We start from the raw sequence: 14015 nt of genomic DNA on the forward strand, positions 1-14015 counted from the left end.
CTTCCTACCCTAAAGACAAGGGCACTGGGGACTTCATGGGGCTCAGTGGTTAGATGTCAGTGAGCTGAAACACATATGTTCTCGCTCACCCCTGAGATAATTTCTAAAAGAAGATTCTATATGGTTAACGTGGTATAACCGAAACAATTGTGCTTCCTTCCTTGTAAGTGTTGAGAGGGCTGAATGATTTCATTTGGTTTGTGGATTGTAAATTACTGACCTCTTGTTCCCGCTGAAAAATAACAACTCTGCCGCCCTTGTCTCCTGTTGCAAGAAGATCTCCAGAGTAATTAAATTCAACAGTTGAGATGATGTCAGCTGTCAAGAAAATATAAAAGCAATTTACCAGATTATGATTTTGAGAGGAGTCACAATGAATATAAAAAAATCAATAAAAAGGATCAAAGAAAGATAAACATACACAAAACTTTCTCCCTGGAATTTTCACGGGAAACTTGTAATTATTCAGCAGCCACTTCTTGGTGCTGGTACCCAGAACCCACAAGCACATATGCATTTATGGGTTTTGCTCAACTGATTTAATGCCTTGTCCCTGGTGCACCAAGATTTATCTAGACTGGGTTGTCTTCATATAAGGATATAGGGTAAAAATGCAGAAAATTAATTTTGAGAAGGAAAAAAACAGAAAACAATTGTCCTAGAAGACTGCTGCCTAATTTTGTAAAGCAGGCCTAATATTAACAGAAATATTTTATTCTAAGCAGTAACTTCAGTTGGCTTCTGCACAAAATAACATTATAGACAGTACAGGTCCTAGTTCATTGTCTGGATAAAGTCACCGCCATTCATAATGATGACATCATTACCTGTGAGCTACTGTCGGTCAGGCACCTGAGATGTCTGACACTATCAACACAAAGACCTTGGGTATCAGCTCACTAGGGGTGGCCCAGGGTACAAGAACAAAGCCAAGTGCTGGGAAAGTCCTTAGGTGTCCTACGGCTAATACTTGATCTGGATTTATGACACAGACTACCGAGTCGGGAAAAATACCCCATGATGGACTCTAGTGGCTTCCTCTGGAGCTCAGGTGCACTGAGAGCTGACTGAATACAGACAAAGAACTGGGTGTGGTCTCCAAGGGGCTGGTGTCAGCTCATTCTATGGCCACAAGTGGACTCTCAGTCAGCTGCCCCAGAAAATCTCATCTCTGGCCGCTCCAAAGAAAGGCTGCATCACTACAAACTCATCCTCGCTACTGGGGCACCAACCCAAAGGGCCTGTCCTACTGGCAAAGGAGTGTGACTGCTCTGCACACATCAGGGCCACAGCACCACTGAGGTCACAAGCGTTTCAAGATAAATACTGCTAAATGACGATTACAAACAACTTATCTACTAATAGGAAACGAACCCCAAAGTTGAAACTACTTGAAGAATTCCCCTCCACAAAGTGGCCATAATATAACGCAATTCTTCAAAGCCTGCAAAAACGTTTTAATCAAAACAATTGTTAATGGGGCCGGCCCCGTGGCCGAGTGTTTAAGTTCGCACACTCTGCTTTGGCGGCCCAGTGTTTCACCGGTTGGGATCCTGGGCTCAGACACAGGACCGCTTGTCAGGCCACACTGAGGCAGCGTCCCACGTGCCACAACTAGAAGGACCCACAACTACAGTACACAACTGTGTACTGGGGGGATTTGGGGAGAAAAAGCAGAAAAAATTAACAACAAAATAATTGTTAATGTGATTTCCTGCAAAACAAGTTCTTATTGTATTGGCACAATTTACTGACTTTAAAAAAGGATTAAGCTGCTTCTTGTTAGAAGTGTCACTTTTTAAATCAAATACTCAAAATAACCTAATTGGCTTGAATGAAACTAAAATATTCTGTACTGGACTAAAAGGGACTAACTAAATCTATGTCATTTATACCCGGGGGGGTACAATATTATATAATTAATGGTATTCTAGCTCTGTCAGTGATTTTCAAACTTAATTAAAATGGAGTGAATCTTTTAAAAGAGAAACTCCGATGTCTGCCAGTGGTGAGAAATTATTTTCATTAAGCTACATAAATATGTATGAACCTAAAATTAGAAATACCCTCTGTAGAGTTTAGAAGAGCTCTAAAATCAAAATAAATATACAAAGTAAATACTAACAAAATTACAAAACCAATAAAATTTAAATTACCAACATGAATTTAATCTGATAGACATTACTTTACAAAACTAGACTGATGCTAAAAGCATAAATATGGTACTGACTGAGGACACTGTGGCGGGTATTTTAAAACTACCACGTGCTGTGAGATGACTCCAATTCTGTCCCTTTTCTGTCTGAGCGGCCAGGAGCCCCTGTGCATAGCACAGACCAGCAGCTCCTGGCCATCCTGGTGGCATCAGGTCTCTTTCAAGAGCCAAAGGGAGGCTCCTTTGCAATGGCACAAACAGCCCACACTGAGGCACTCTGCAGAACTTACTAAGTGTTTACATCATCCTCAAAAACTATGACCCATACTCAGCAGCCCCTAAGAACCATTTCAGACTTTCAGTCAAGTGTGGTAGCTCATGCGATGTGCTCATCTCCTTTCCTTCCCAACTGCACTAAGGTGCCAGAAGGAAAGTGAATAAGCATCGGTCTACAAGGCAGCGAGTGTGAGCAGGCTTTGACAAACGTGGATGACGGCAAGGGGCCAGAAGAGTGGGGACTGACTGACGATGCTCGAAATTCTGCGCAGGAGGCGAAGGTCTCAACGTGCCAAAGGCCTTGGGCAGGCTCCGTACTAGGTGCTGGGCAGGGAGATGGCAGAAAGTCTGCTTACAGAACCACTGGGTCCCCAAACCACCCTTCTCCTGTCAGGTAGGAGCACACGGCTACTCTCACTTCTTTGCTTCCCAAATGCTGGCCGCCAGGAGTGAACTGCTCCACGATCCCCAGGGTTTCTCTCCGAAATGCTAAAGCCCGGGAGAAAAGGCCTCAAAATTCAACAGCTTGGGTGCTTAAAGAAACGACCAACCACGGGGAAGCCCTCCAGGTGAAAAGGCCCACCTGCTCACAGAACTACCTATCGGCTCCATCTTAAACATGAACCAACAGCTCAGGATCTGCGGCCATGCAGAGAAAATGCCAAAACAAACAAAGGACTTGGAGCAAAAAGGGACAATGCATCAATAAAATGTCAAAGAAATGACAATTAATGTCCACAAGGAGCTAATTCCTAATAACAGTAATCCCATTACCAGTGTTGGCTGAGTGCTTGCTAGGTGCCAAGTGCTGTTCTAACCAAGCACAACCCCTGTAGGAACCTGGTGAGCCTCACAACAGCCTGAGGCAGGGCTGCTGTCACCCACGTCTGACAGAGAAGCAGGTGCTGGGCACTTTACTCGGCTCGTCCGCAGTGGCAGCCCCAGGCAGTAAGTGGGGGCAGGATGTCACTACATCCAGTGGGGTCCCTAGCAGATGAGTAGCATGCTACAAAAAAGAAGAAAGAACAAGGAAGTGCTCTTTGAAATTCAAATGGTAATAGTAAACAATTTTAAAACTCAAGACCTCTTCCAAAGCATAGAGCAAAAAGACAAAGAGATAGACAACAGGAAAGAAGAGATAATCAGAAGACTGATTTAGGTGGCCCATCATCCAGTTAAGTTCCAGAAGGACGACAGAGAAAAGGAAGGGAAAAAACCAAAGGAGCAAGACAAGAGTTTCCCCAAGCAGAAGCACCTGCATTTCCAGGCTGACAGGGTCCATGGAGCACCCCCACAACTGCTGGACAGACCCAGCACAAGGCACATCACTGTGAAATCTAGAACACCAAGAATAAAAGGGAGGCTCTCAAATTCTCCAGAGAAAACAAATGGGTCACCCACAAAGGGAATCAGACGGCACCACAAAGGATGCATGAAAATGGGGGATGGAAGACCAGTCACCCTCAAGATTCTGAGAAAAAATAATTCATGCAAAGAGTAAAACAACAACACAAATTCCTTTCTCAGGAAACCACTAGAAGATGTAATGTGGCAAAATGAGAATAAACCAAGGCAAAAGAAAATGGGGGATCTGACATCCCTACAATGGTATAGGAAGTCCCAAGACAGGAGCCATGCAGCCACCAGCCCTGGAGACAGCAGTCCAGGCAGGAAAAGACTGGCTAGGAGAGGCTGTCTGGCCAAAGAAAGGCTGAGCATTAGCTGGTGTGTTTGGGAAAAGTTACTACCAGGTATTTGACAGATCTGTTGACGTGTCTGTTTAAAAAGAAAAAATAGCACTAAAGACAGAAAACTAAGTATATGAAAAAATTAGGCAATCATTATTAACTCTAGGAAAAATGAAAACTTGTACAAAAAAGAATACATATATCGGTAATGACCAGTACTTACATGGTCAACTTAATACTGACATAACCAAGACTTGTAATAGAATTCTCTCAACTCCCTTCTTTGCGGGGGAGAGGGGCCCATGTGGGCGGAAGGTGATGTTATTAAAAGAGCCAAAATATCAGTTATCATACATAACAGGAAGTCAGTACTTACTGTTCAAAATCAGGAAATCAGAAGTTAGCAGTATAAGATGTTATTAAGGGGCTGCTGAGGATGCTTCATGGCTGGGAGCGGGCAGGTGATAAGGAAAGAGGCACTGGATGTAAGACAACATTACTATGATATGAGGAAGCAGGAACAAAGAAATGTGGAGGGGAAGGGGGAGAACTCAAGGGGAAACGTAGTCAATGGGATTTCTAAAGATGGAGAATGTGAAGTCACGTCCGTGTGCCCATGGGCATGATGTAGTAGGGGGACAAACTGATGATGCAGGAGAGAGAACAGGGTTAGAAGACAGGCAGGAACAATGGAGGTCTAGAGCCCAAGTGGGGGGCTGCGGAAGAAAGGAGCAGGCATACCTCCATTTGGGGAGGGGGTCAGGGGTGCATAGTACAGAAGAGCAGGCTGTGAACCTGGGCTTGGGAAGATGAGAGTTCATAAGACTGGATCTATTTCTTCAATGAGGAATGAGAGAAGATTAATCTGCTAAGAGTGAAAGGGAGGGGGTACAGGCGATTTGGGGGAACACATGAAGGAAGTCTTCTCGGAAAAGACAGGAGTGACCACACTAGAGAAATGCTGGACTGTCTCAGTATCAACGTCCAGGTGAGATCTGAGGTGAGCAGTTTATTTTTTAAATTCAGCAAACATACTGAGTGACTACTATATGGCACGTGCTGCATGCTGCACTAGGCACTGGGGACATACGAGGCAAAAAGTCCTTGCCCCTGGGACTGACATTTCAGTGAATGAAGTGCTGACTGTAAATGAGATCATTCAGTACAGCTCCCGTAGCTGTGTGTCTCTAGCCACCCTGTCCAGTCGCGTGGGTGTAGGCTCAGAGCAGGCAGATGGCAGCTTAAACTAGGTTTGGGGTTTTGCCAGGAGTATGACAACAGGGCTGAGAGAGGCAAAGAGGTTAAAAGGAGTAAGGAGTGACCCAGTGTTAGACCCTGGAATCCAGCTGAGTGGAGGGGAGGCACAGGGAGAAGGGTGAGGGACAGGAAAAAGATGGACTGAAGGAAGGTGGAGTGGGGTAGGAGCCCAACGGAGGCAGAAGTACAGGAGGTGGAAATCAGAGAGGGGGAAGCCCCTGAAAGTAAGATTCCAGAGGTGGTACAGCTGCTGATAACCAGGATGTCTGGGGTCATGTGCCAGCTCACATGGGGTCAGCATTACGAAGATCCAGAAACCTGTCACTAGATCCTGGAGCCTAGAACCTTGGACAGATCATTTACACAGATACTGAGCCACAGAAATGAAGGAAGACAGATAGCTCTAGTGGCAGATTCTGGGGGTGAGTATACAGGAGTTATACTATTCTTGTACTTTTCCAAACTTTTAAGCTTCTCAAAACAAAACACACAAATGTGAATATTTCATTTCCTCTACTTCTGTCAATCTTACTGCCATTGCCCTATGTCCAAAGTGACCATCGTCTCTGGCTGAATTATTGCAACAACCCCCCTCACTTCCTCTCCTGCCCCTCAGAGTCCAGTCTCCACGAAGAAGATGGAAGAATCTTTTTAAAGGCATAAATAACATTACCACCCTGCTTAAAATCCTATCAATGCCCGGCTACCACAATCAACTTGTCTATTTACCAAATAAGCAAAATATGGTACTTAGAACTTATCATCTAAAATTACTGAGTCATTGTCAAAACAAAATGAACCCATGACAACAATTAGATGGGAGATACAGTTTCCAGCAGTTTCATTTTCTTCCTTCAGGTAGTTCAAGGTGTGGAGAGTTATTTAAACACCACCTCTTGGCTGGTGACCACAGTATGTTTCAGGTAATTAATGCAGCCCTACTCGCCTAAACAGACACCAGCAGATGGAAGGGAGGCCTGGAGCTCAGCATGCTCCTCCTGAGACCACACCCCTCTTCCTAACATGCTCCGCCTCATTACCAGGGACTGTGTTAGAAAGAGTCCCAAGAAGCGGTCACAGTTAAAGTCAATCATCTACTTCCCCTTAAGGTACCAACAAAACTGATTCTAGACCAGTAAATATGCGAAATGGTATTCAACCCTGTCAGCTGTCAGGGAAAGGCAAGTAACACCTGCCAGAAATGGCAGAAATTAAAAAGACCGTTCCAAGTGCTCATAAGGATGGGGAGCAAGAGGAACTCTCACACCGCTCGTGCCAGGGAAAACCGGACAACCACTTTGTCCATCAACAGTAGAAAGGGTGCATAAATTATGGACCCACAGCAGAGGACCACACAGCAACGACAGTGAACGAGTGACTAGTACACGTCCCACCACATCCACAGACCCTGATTTCCTTTGGACGTGCCCAGATCACTGCTCCCTGCTCCCACCTCACAACAACCTCTTCACACCTTTTCCTCTCCTCAAACTCCTGGCACCCCAGCCACCCACCTCAATTTCCATGAATGATTCTGCTTATTTCAATAAAAAACAGAAGTGCCCAGAAGAGATCGTCCATACGCTCCCACCATCAAATGCACCACCTGCAGTGACATGCTCTCCCTTCCCCTGTGGCAAAAGGAGGAGCCGCTGCTTCTAGGTAGGACCAGCCAGGGCAGGAGGGCCTATCCCACCCAGCCTCCTCAAGGACCCTGCTCCTCCAACAATCCTCCCTCTGTGCAGCACCGTCTGTCCTCCCCTCTAACAGATCATCCTCGTTTTCAAACAGAAATGCTGTGACCTCTCATGTTAAAAGACAAAAACAAAAAAGGCTGGCCCCACATCCCCTTCCAGCCACCGCTACACTTCTCTCTCCTCTTAAAGCAAAGCTGGACGGCTGTCTGCGCTCAGTGCCTCCACTTCCTCCCCTCCCATTCTTTCTTGAGTTCTCTCTAAGGAGTATGTGCTTCCACTACCAGCAAGTTCACCTAACTCAGCCCACCCAGGTCCTTTCCCACCAGTACTAAACCGATCACCTCTCTGCCCTATCTCTGAACTTAGAAGAGGGGAGCTGAGGGAGGGTATGGCCATGTACCTTGTGCTCTGTAGCACTTGTCAGAGCGGCATGCAGATTACAAGGACTGAACACCAGTCCAGTGACAGGAGGCTTTTTGAAAATCACACTCAAAAATTCTGCAAGATATATTCTGATTAAGGAGTATTATCTGCTTTTCCAAGAAAAGTCTTATGAGGATGTCAGATAAATCAGATAATCTCCACTTATTATGATGAATACAATGATAGAGCACTCTAGAATATTACACATTTACGTAAAAGAAAAAGTGGAAAAACTTCCACCAGCAGACACAAATAAATAAATGTGTGTGAATAAATGTGTGTGTATATATATAAAAATTAGATATAATTAGATATATTTGCATATAAATAATTGCAACACGTATACTGCGTTTCTAACTACATCTTTATTTCTTTGGTAAGGAAGATTGTTGCTGAGCTAACATCTGTGCCAATCTTCCTCTATTTCATACGTGAGATGCCACCACAGCATGGCGTGATGAACGGCGCATAGGTCTGTGCCTGGGATCTGAACCCATGAACTCTGGGCCACCAAAGCGAAACACATGAACTTAACCACTAGGCCATTGGGCTGGCCCCTAATTATGTCTTTTTAAAGCAGATCCCCAAAGGCAAAAGTTTTCGGCTCAGAAACCAGACATGAATTGATAGAAGTGAATTATAAGCTTCCACCAAAATAAAAAGTGGAAGAGAAACAGTAAGATTCTCCACTGGAGACTCCATAATCGAAAACACTCAAAATTGAGTTTCTCCAAATCATAACTAGATTGGATAAAATGTGACAAAAGAAAAAATCTGTATATCATTATCTAGTCAGTAGATCACTAAAAAAAAAATTCATAGCAAATTATTCTAAAATGGAAAAGTCAGAAGAGATAACCAAAACTCAATTTCTCTGCTACAAGAATAAACAGTATTTTAATAAAAGGAAAAGTATGCCATATCCTAGGAATACAAGGCTTGTTTAACATATGAAAATGAATCAATGTAACACACTATATTAACAGAACTAAAGGACAAAAACCATGGTTATCCCACATGCAGAAGCAGCTTCTGACAAATTCAACACCTTTTCATGATCAAAGCAAGTTGATCAGAAACACCAAGGAAAAACTCCCAGCTAATATCACACCTGCTGGTGAAAAGTCTGAATAACGCCACCTCCCGGACTCCTGCCCTCCCCAGACCAGGAGCACAACCTGGATGCTTGCTCTGACACTTCCAGTAAATGTAAGCATTCTATTCCAGCCAGGGTCATTAGGCAAGGAAAATAAATAAAAGGCATCCAGATTGAAAAAGACTAAGCAAAATTATCTGTTTGCAAATGACATTACAAAATCCTCAGGAATCCACAAAAGACTATCAGAGCTAATAAACAAGTCCATCCAGGATGTAAGATACAAGCTCAACACACAAATATCAATTGTATTTCTTTCTTTCTTTTTTTATTTTCAATGATTTTGTTTTTCCTTTTTCTCCTCAAAGCCCCCTGGTACACAGTCGAATATTCTTAGTTGTGGGTCCTTCTGGTTGTGCTATGTGGGACACCGCCTCGGCATGGCCTGATGAGTGGTACCATGTCTGCACCCAGGATCCGAACTGGCAAAACCCTGGGCCGCCAAAGCAGAGTGGGTGAACTTAACCACTCGGCCACAGGGCCGGATACTCAACTGTATTTCTATACACCAGCAACGAACAATTTGAAAATGAAATTAAAGAAACAATTCCATTTAAATATCATAAAAAAGAATAAAATACCTAGGAATAAATTTAACCAAAGAATTGCAAGATTTATAAACTGAAAACTGTAAAATATTGTTGAAAGAGATAAAAGAAAATCTAAATAAGTGAGAAGACATTTTGTTCACAGATTAGAAGACAATGTTAAGATGGTAATACTCTCCAAATTGATCTAGTGACTCGAGACACTATCCCTATAAAATCACAGCTGCCCTTTCTTGGGGGCAGAAATTGAGAAGCTAATCTTAAAATGTATATAGGAATGCAAGGAACCCAGAATAGTCAAAACTTTAAAAGTGAACAAAGGGGCTGGCCCGGTAGCACAGCTGCTAAGTTCATATGTTCAGCTTCAGCGGCCCGGGGCTCGCTGGTTTGGAACCCAGGTGCGACATGGCACCGCTTGGCAAAAGCCATGCTGTGGCAGGTGTCCCACATATAAAGCAGAAGAAGATGGGCACAGATGTTAGCTCAGAGCCAGTCTTCCTCAGCAAAAAGAGGAGGATTGACAGCAGTTAGCTCAGGGCTAATCTTCCTAAAATAAATAAATAAATAAATAAAAATGAACAAAGTTGGAGGACTCACACTTCCTGATTTCAAAATCTACTATGAAGCCTACAGTAATCAAGAGAATGTGGTATTGGCACAAAGACAGAGATATAGACCCAGGGACAGAATTCAGAGCCCAGAAAGATGCCCTTTTGTCCATAGTCAACTGATTTTCAAGAGGTGCCAAGACTACTCAATGGGGGAAAAAAAAACCCTGTTATTTTCAACAAATGGTGCTGGGCAAATAAATATTCACACGCAAAAGAAAGATGCTGGACTCTTACCTAACAACATATACAAAAATTAATTCAAAATGGATCAAAGACCTAAAGGTCAGAGCTAAAACTATGAAACTCATGGAAGAAAGGACGAGTGAATCTTTGTGATGGTGGGTTAGGCAATGGTTTCTTAGATATGACATGAAACGTACAACAAACAAAAAGAACAAACAGATAAACTGGACATCATCAACATTAAAAATTCTTGTGTATCTAAGAATACTATCAAGAGAGTGAAAAGACAATGCACAGAACGTGAGAAAATATTTGTAAATCATGTATCAGATAAGGGTCTAGTATCCAGAATATATGAGGAACGATTCAACAACAACAAAAAACTCAATTAAAAAATGGGCAAAGGAGCTCAACAGACATTTTTCCAAAGAGGACATACAACTATCCAATAAGCACAGGGAAAGATGCTCAACATCATTAATCACTAGAGAAATAGCAAATCAAAATCACAATGGGCTACCACTTCACATCTATCAGGATAGCTAAAATAAAAGACAGTAACGGGGCCGGCCCTGTGGCCCAGTGGTTGGGTTCACGTGCTCTGCTTTGGTGGCCTGGGGTTTCGCCGGTTCAGATCCTGGGCGAGGACATGGTACTGCTCATTAGGCCATGCTGAGGTAGCGTCCCACATACCACAACTAGAAGGACCTACAACTAAAAAATACACAACTATGTACTGGGGGGATTTGGGGAGAAAAAGCAGAAAAAAAAAAAAACCAAACAGACTGTCAGGGGGGATGTGGAAAAGTTGGAACCCTTATGCATTGCTGGTGGGAATGTAAAATGATGTAGCCCTTTTAGAAAACAATTTGGCAGTTCCTCAAAAAAAGTCAACAGAGTTACCAAATGACCAAGCAATTCCATTTCTAGTATCCTACCCAAAAGGACTGAAAACACCTGTCCACATGGACACTCGTACATAAATGTTCACAGCAACCCTATTCATTTAACAGCCAAATTGGGGAACAACCCAATCTCCATCAAATGAGGAACTGATAAACAAAATACGGCATACATTCACAGAATGGAATATTATTCAGCCAAAAAAGGAATAAAGCACTGACATCTGACACATGCCAGAACATGGATGAACTTTGAAAACATTACACTAAGTGGAAGAAGCCAGACAGAAAAAGCCACATGTTACATGATTTCATTTATATAAAATGTCCAGAATAGGCAAATCCACACAAACAGAAAGTAGGTTAGTGGTTGCCAGGGGGTAGGAAGGAGGGAATGAGAAGTGATTGCTAATGGGTTTCTTTTGGGGGTGATGAAAATGTTGTAAAATTCTAGATAATGGTGACAGTTGCACTACTCTAGGAACATGATGAAAACCACTGAACCGTAAACTTTGAAAGGATGAGTTTTATGCTATGTGAATTATATCTCAATAAGCTGTTATTTTAAAAAGTACACCATAAAAATAACGGGATCAAGCCAGTAAAGGGTCCTCACAACTTATAACTTTTCTCAAATATATTCTAAAAGTAGACTAAATTATTTGTTTTTTCTAAAAAACAAAACCTATTTTTCAACAAAACACTGTTTTAAATCCCTCTTTCCATTTAAACCTAGAGCTCTTCTTTTCTTTTCAGCTGCTTTACTTCTTGCAAGCATGTGCACGAGGAGATGAAGGCAGCAGGAGGAGACGGAGAGCCCTTGACTGCTGTTTGATCAGGAAAGTTAGCGTTCCATCATTCCTGCCTAGAAGCCTTGTCTAACCAATTTCAGTAGACTTCAGAACTTAGGAAACCACACGTAACCTCTGTCATCAAAGCCCACTGGAGACTGAACCACTCTCTTCAAGGAAAATCTGATTCATACAGAAAATTCCATGCTATTTCTCCCACCCCATGCTGAAAAATGAGAAAGCTTTTAGCCAAAAGGCTCTCTGACTGTATAGACTAACCTTTCACATATTAAACGACTTGAATTACAGCTAAGAGATTTTATGCTTAATCTCATGCTCAGTAATTCCTGCAGTGAGTAAGAACAGTGTGAGCCACGGCAGAAGTCTGATCCAAGGCAAGTCAAAGCACTCTGTGACTATTAAGGTCAGCTCAATGTCTTTGTGACACAACCATCAACATACTTACTACACTCTTCCGAAAATTAAAAACACTCACTCTCTAACTGAGCATCTTGCCCTAACATGATTCCAGTCCACCTCTGCACACTGTAGCTGGAGTAATTTTTATATGCCAGTCCTCCTCTTTTTGCTGAGGAAGCCTGGTCCTGAGCTAACATCCATGCCCATCTTCCTCTACTTTACATGCGGGACGCCTACCACAGCATGACATGCCAAGCAGTGCCATGTCTGCACCCGGGATCTGAACTGGCGACCCCCGGGCTGCTGAGAAGCGGAACGTGTGAACTTAACCGCTGTGCCACCGGGCTGGCCCCTAAGTTTTATTTTTTAAACACAAACGTGATCATGCTATTTTCCTACTAAAACACATCAGGTGAATTCCCCCTGGCCTGAGAAGAAAGATCAAAATCCTCACGCCATTCTCCCCTTTGCTTTCTATGGTTTGATCACCCGAGCATCTTCCAGTTCCTTGCCCTGGTCGTAATTCTTCCAGTCTCAAGTCCTGCTCTGTGCTCTACCTTCTGCCTGGACAGCTCCGCCTATCCCTCTCAACTCTGCCCAAGCCCGTCTGTCCTTCCCATTAGAGCGCAAGGGTCCACTGTCCAGGGAAGCCTACTGACTCCTTCCGGAGCCCTCAGCACAATGGCAATTAACAAGGTAATTGCTTAAGTCTTAGGACCACGTCTGTTGCAGAGCAGTGCTTTTGCTCATGGTACCTTCTACATCTGGAGAATGGGTGCACCAAGAAGTAAAAGACTGAGGAGGAGAGCAGAGTTCATTTATCACCCTGGTCACTCCCTATTCACAGTAAAGCTTCCTCTGCTAGCTCCTCTCCTCTGTTGCACACCCAGACAAGGAACAATAAACAACTACTCATTGGTAAATTTCAGCCTCAAACTAGCAAGAAGACAGCGACGAGTATTTTCGTGGTCTACACAAAAAAGGTCACTAGTTTGAGAAATCTGCATGAAAAGGAGAAGACTCTATCTCTAAATTTGGGAAATGACCTATAAACCTAGTCTACTATACGAGACAAACAAGTGTGCTAATGTTTCTCTCCCTAAATGTCATCTTTTATTAGCATCTGTTGGGAACACAAACAGCCCTGAGGTTTTTTCTTCTATTAAATAAACATAGTTAAGTGTATTTAAACACACATGATAGAACTCACAGATATTTCTAAGTTACAGAAATCATGAAATAGGTAAGATTATCGAGAGATAAATTTATCAGGTAAATAATAAAACAAGTCAGAGATTTACCAAACTTCAAGCAAACAATTACCCACTCTCAGTTTGTGATTATTTACTTTAGAAAAAAATTGTAACAAGCTATTTTTGACCAGTAAGTTCACTCAATACATACAAATAACTCAATTTCCAAACAGCTTTTCAGGAATACATATACTGTTTGAGAGTAAAAATTTGAAAATTACATTCAGTGAATAAAAACAACAAACAAAAAAAGTAGCTTAGAAACATGTTTCCTATTTCAAAGAATTCACATCGAATCCTGCCATAAATGGAACGAAATTCTGATACATTCAAGAAAATGAGAAGACAAGCCACGTGCTGGGAGAAAATATTTGCAAGATACGCATCTCATAAAGAATTGTTATCCAAAATATACAAAGAACTCTTAAAACTCAACAATAAGAAAACAACTCAATTACAATATGGGCAAAAATCCTTAGGAGACACCACACCGAACAAGATATACAGATAGTATATAAGCATATGAGAAGGTGCACCACATCATGTGCCATCAAGAAAATGCTAATTAAAATGAGATATTCTGATACCTATCAGAATGGCCAAAGTCCAAAACACTGACACCAAACGCTGGGGAGGATGCGGAGCAACAGGAACT

General features: G+C 42.6%; 1 protein-coding gene across 5 annotated transcripts in view; it reads right to left on the reverse strand.

The window, feature by feature from the left end:
• The window catches only part of PPP2R2D (protein phosphatase 2 regulatory subunit Bdelta), a 49721-nt gene that overhangs the window by 22338 nt on the left and 13368 nt on the right, over positions 1-14015 (reverse strand). For all 5 annotated transcript variants that reach the window (XM_023636874.2, XM_023636876.2, XM_023636875.2 and 2 more), the window contains one exon: positions 221-318. In XM_023636874.2, the coding sequence (XP_023492642.1) occupies positions 221-318 (98 nt within the window). The remainder of the gene's footprint in view (positions 1-220; positions 319-14015) is intronic.

The sequence above is a fragment of the Equus caballus genome, chromosome 1 (assembly GCF_041296265.1).
Source record: "Equus caballus isolate H_3958 breed thoroughbred chromosome 1, TB-T2T, whole genome shotgun sequence".
Lineage (NCBI taxonomy): Eukaryota > Metazoa > Chordata > Mammalia > Perissodactyla > Equidae > Equus > Equus caballus.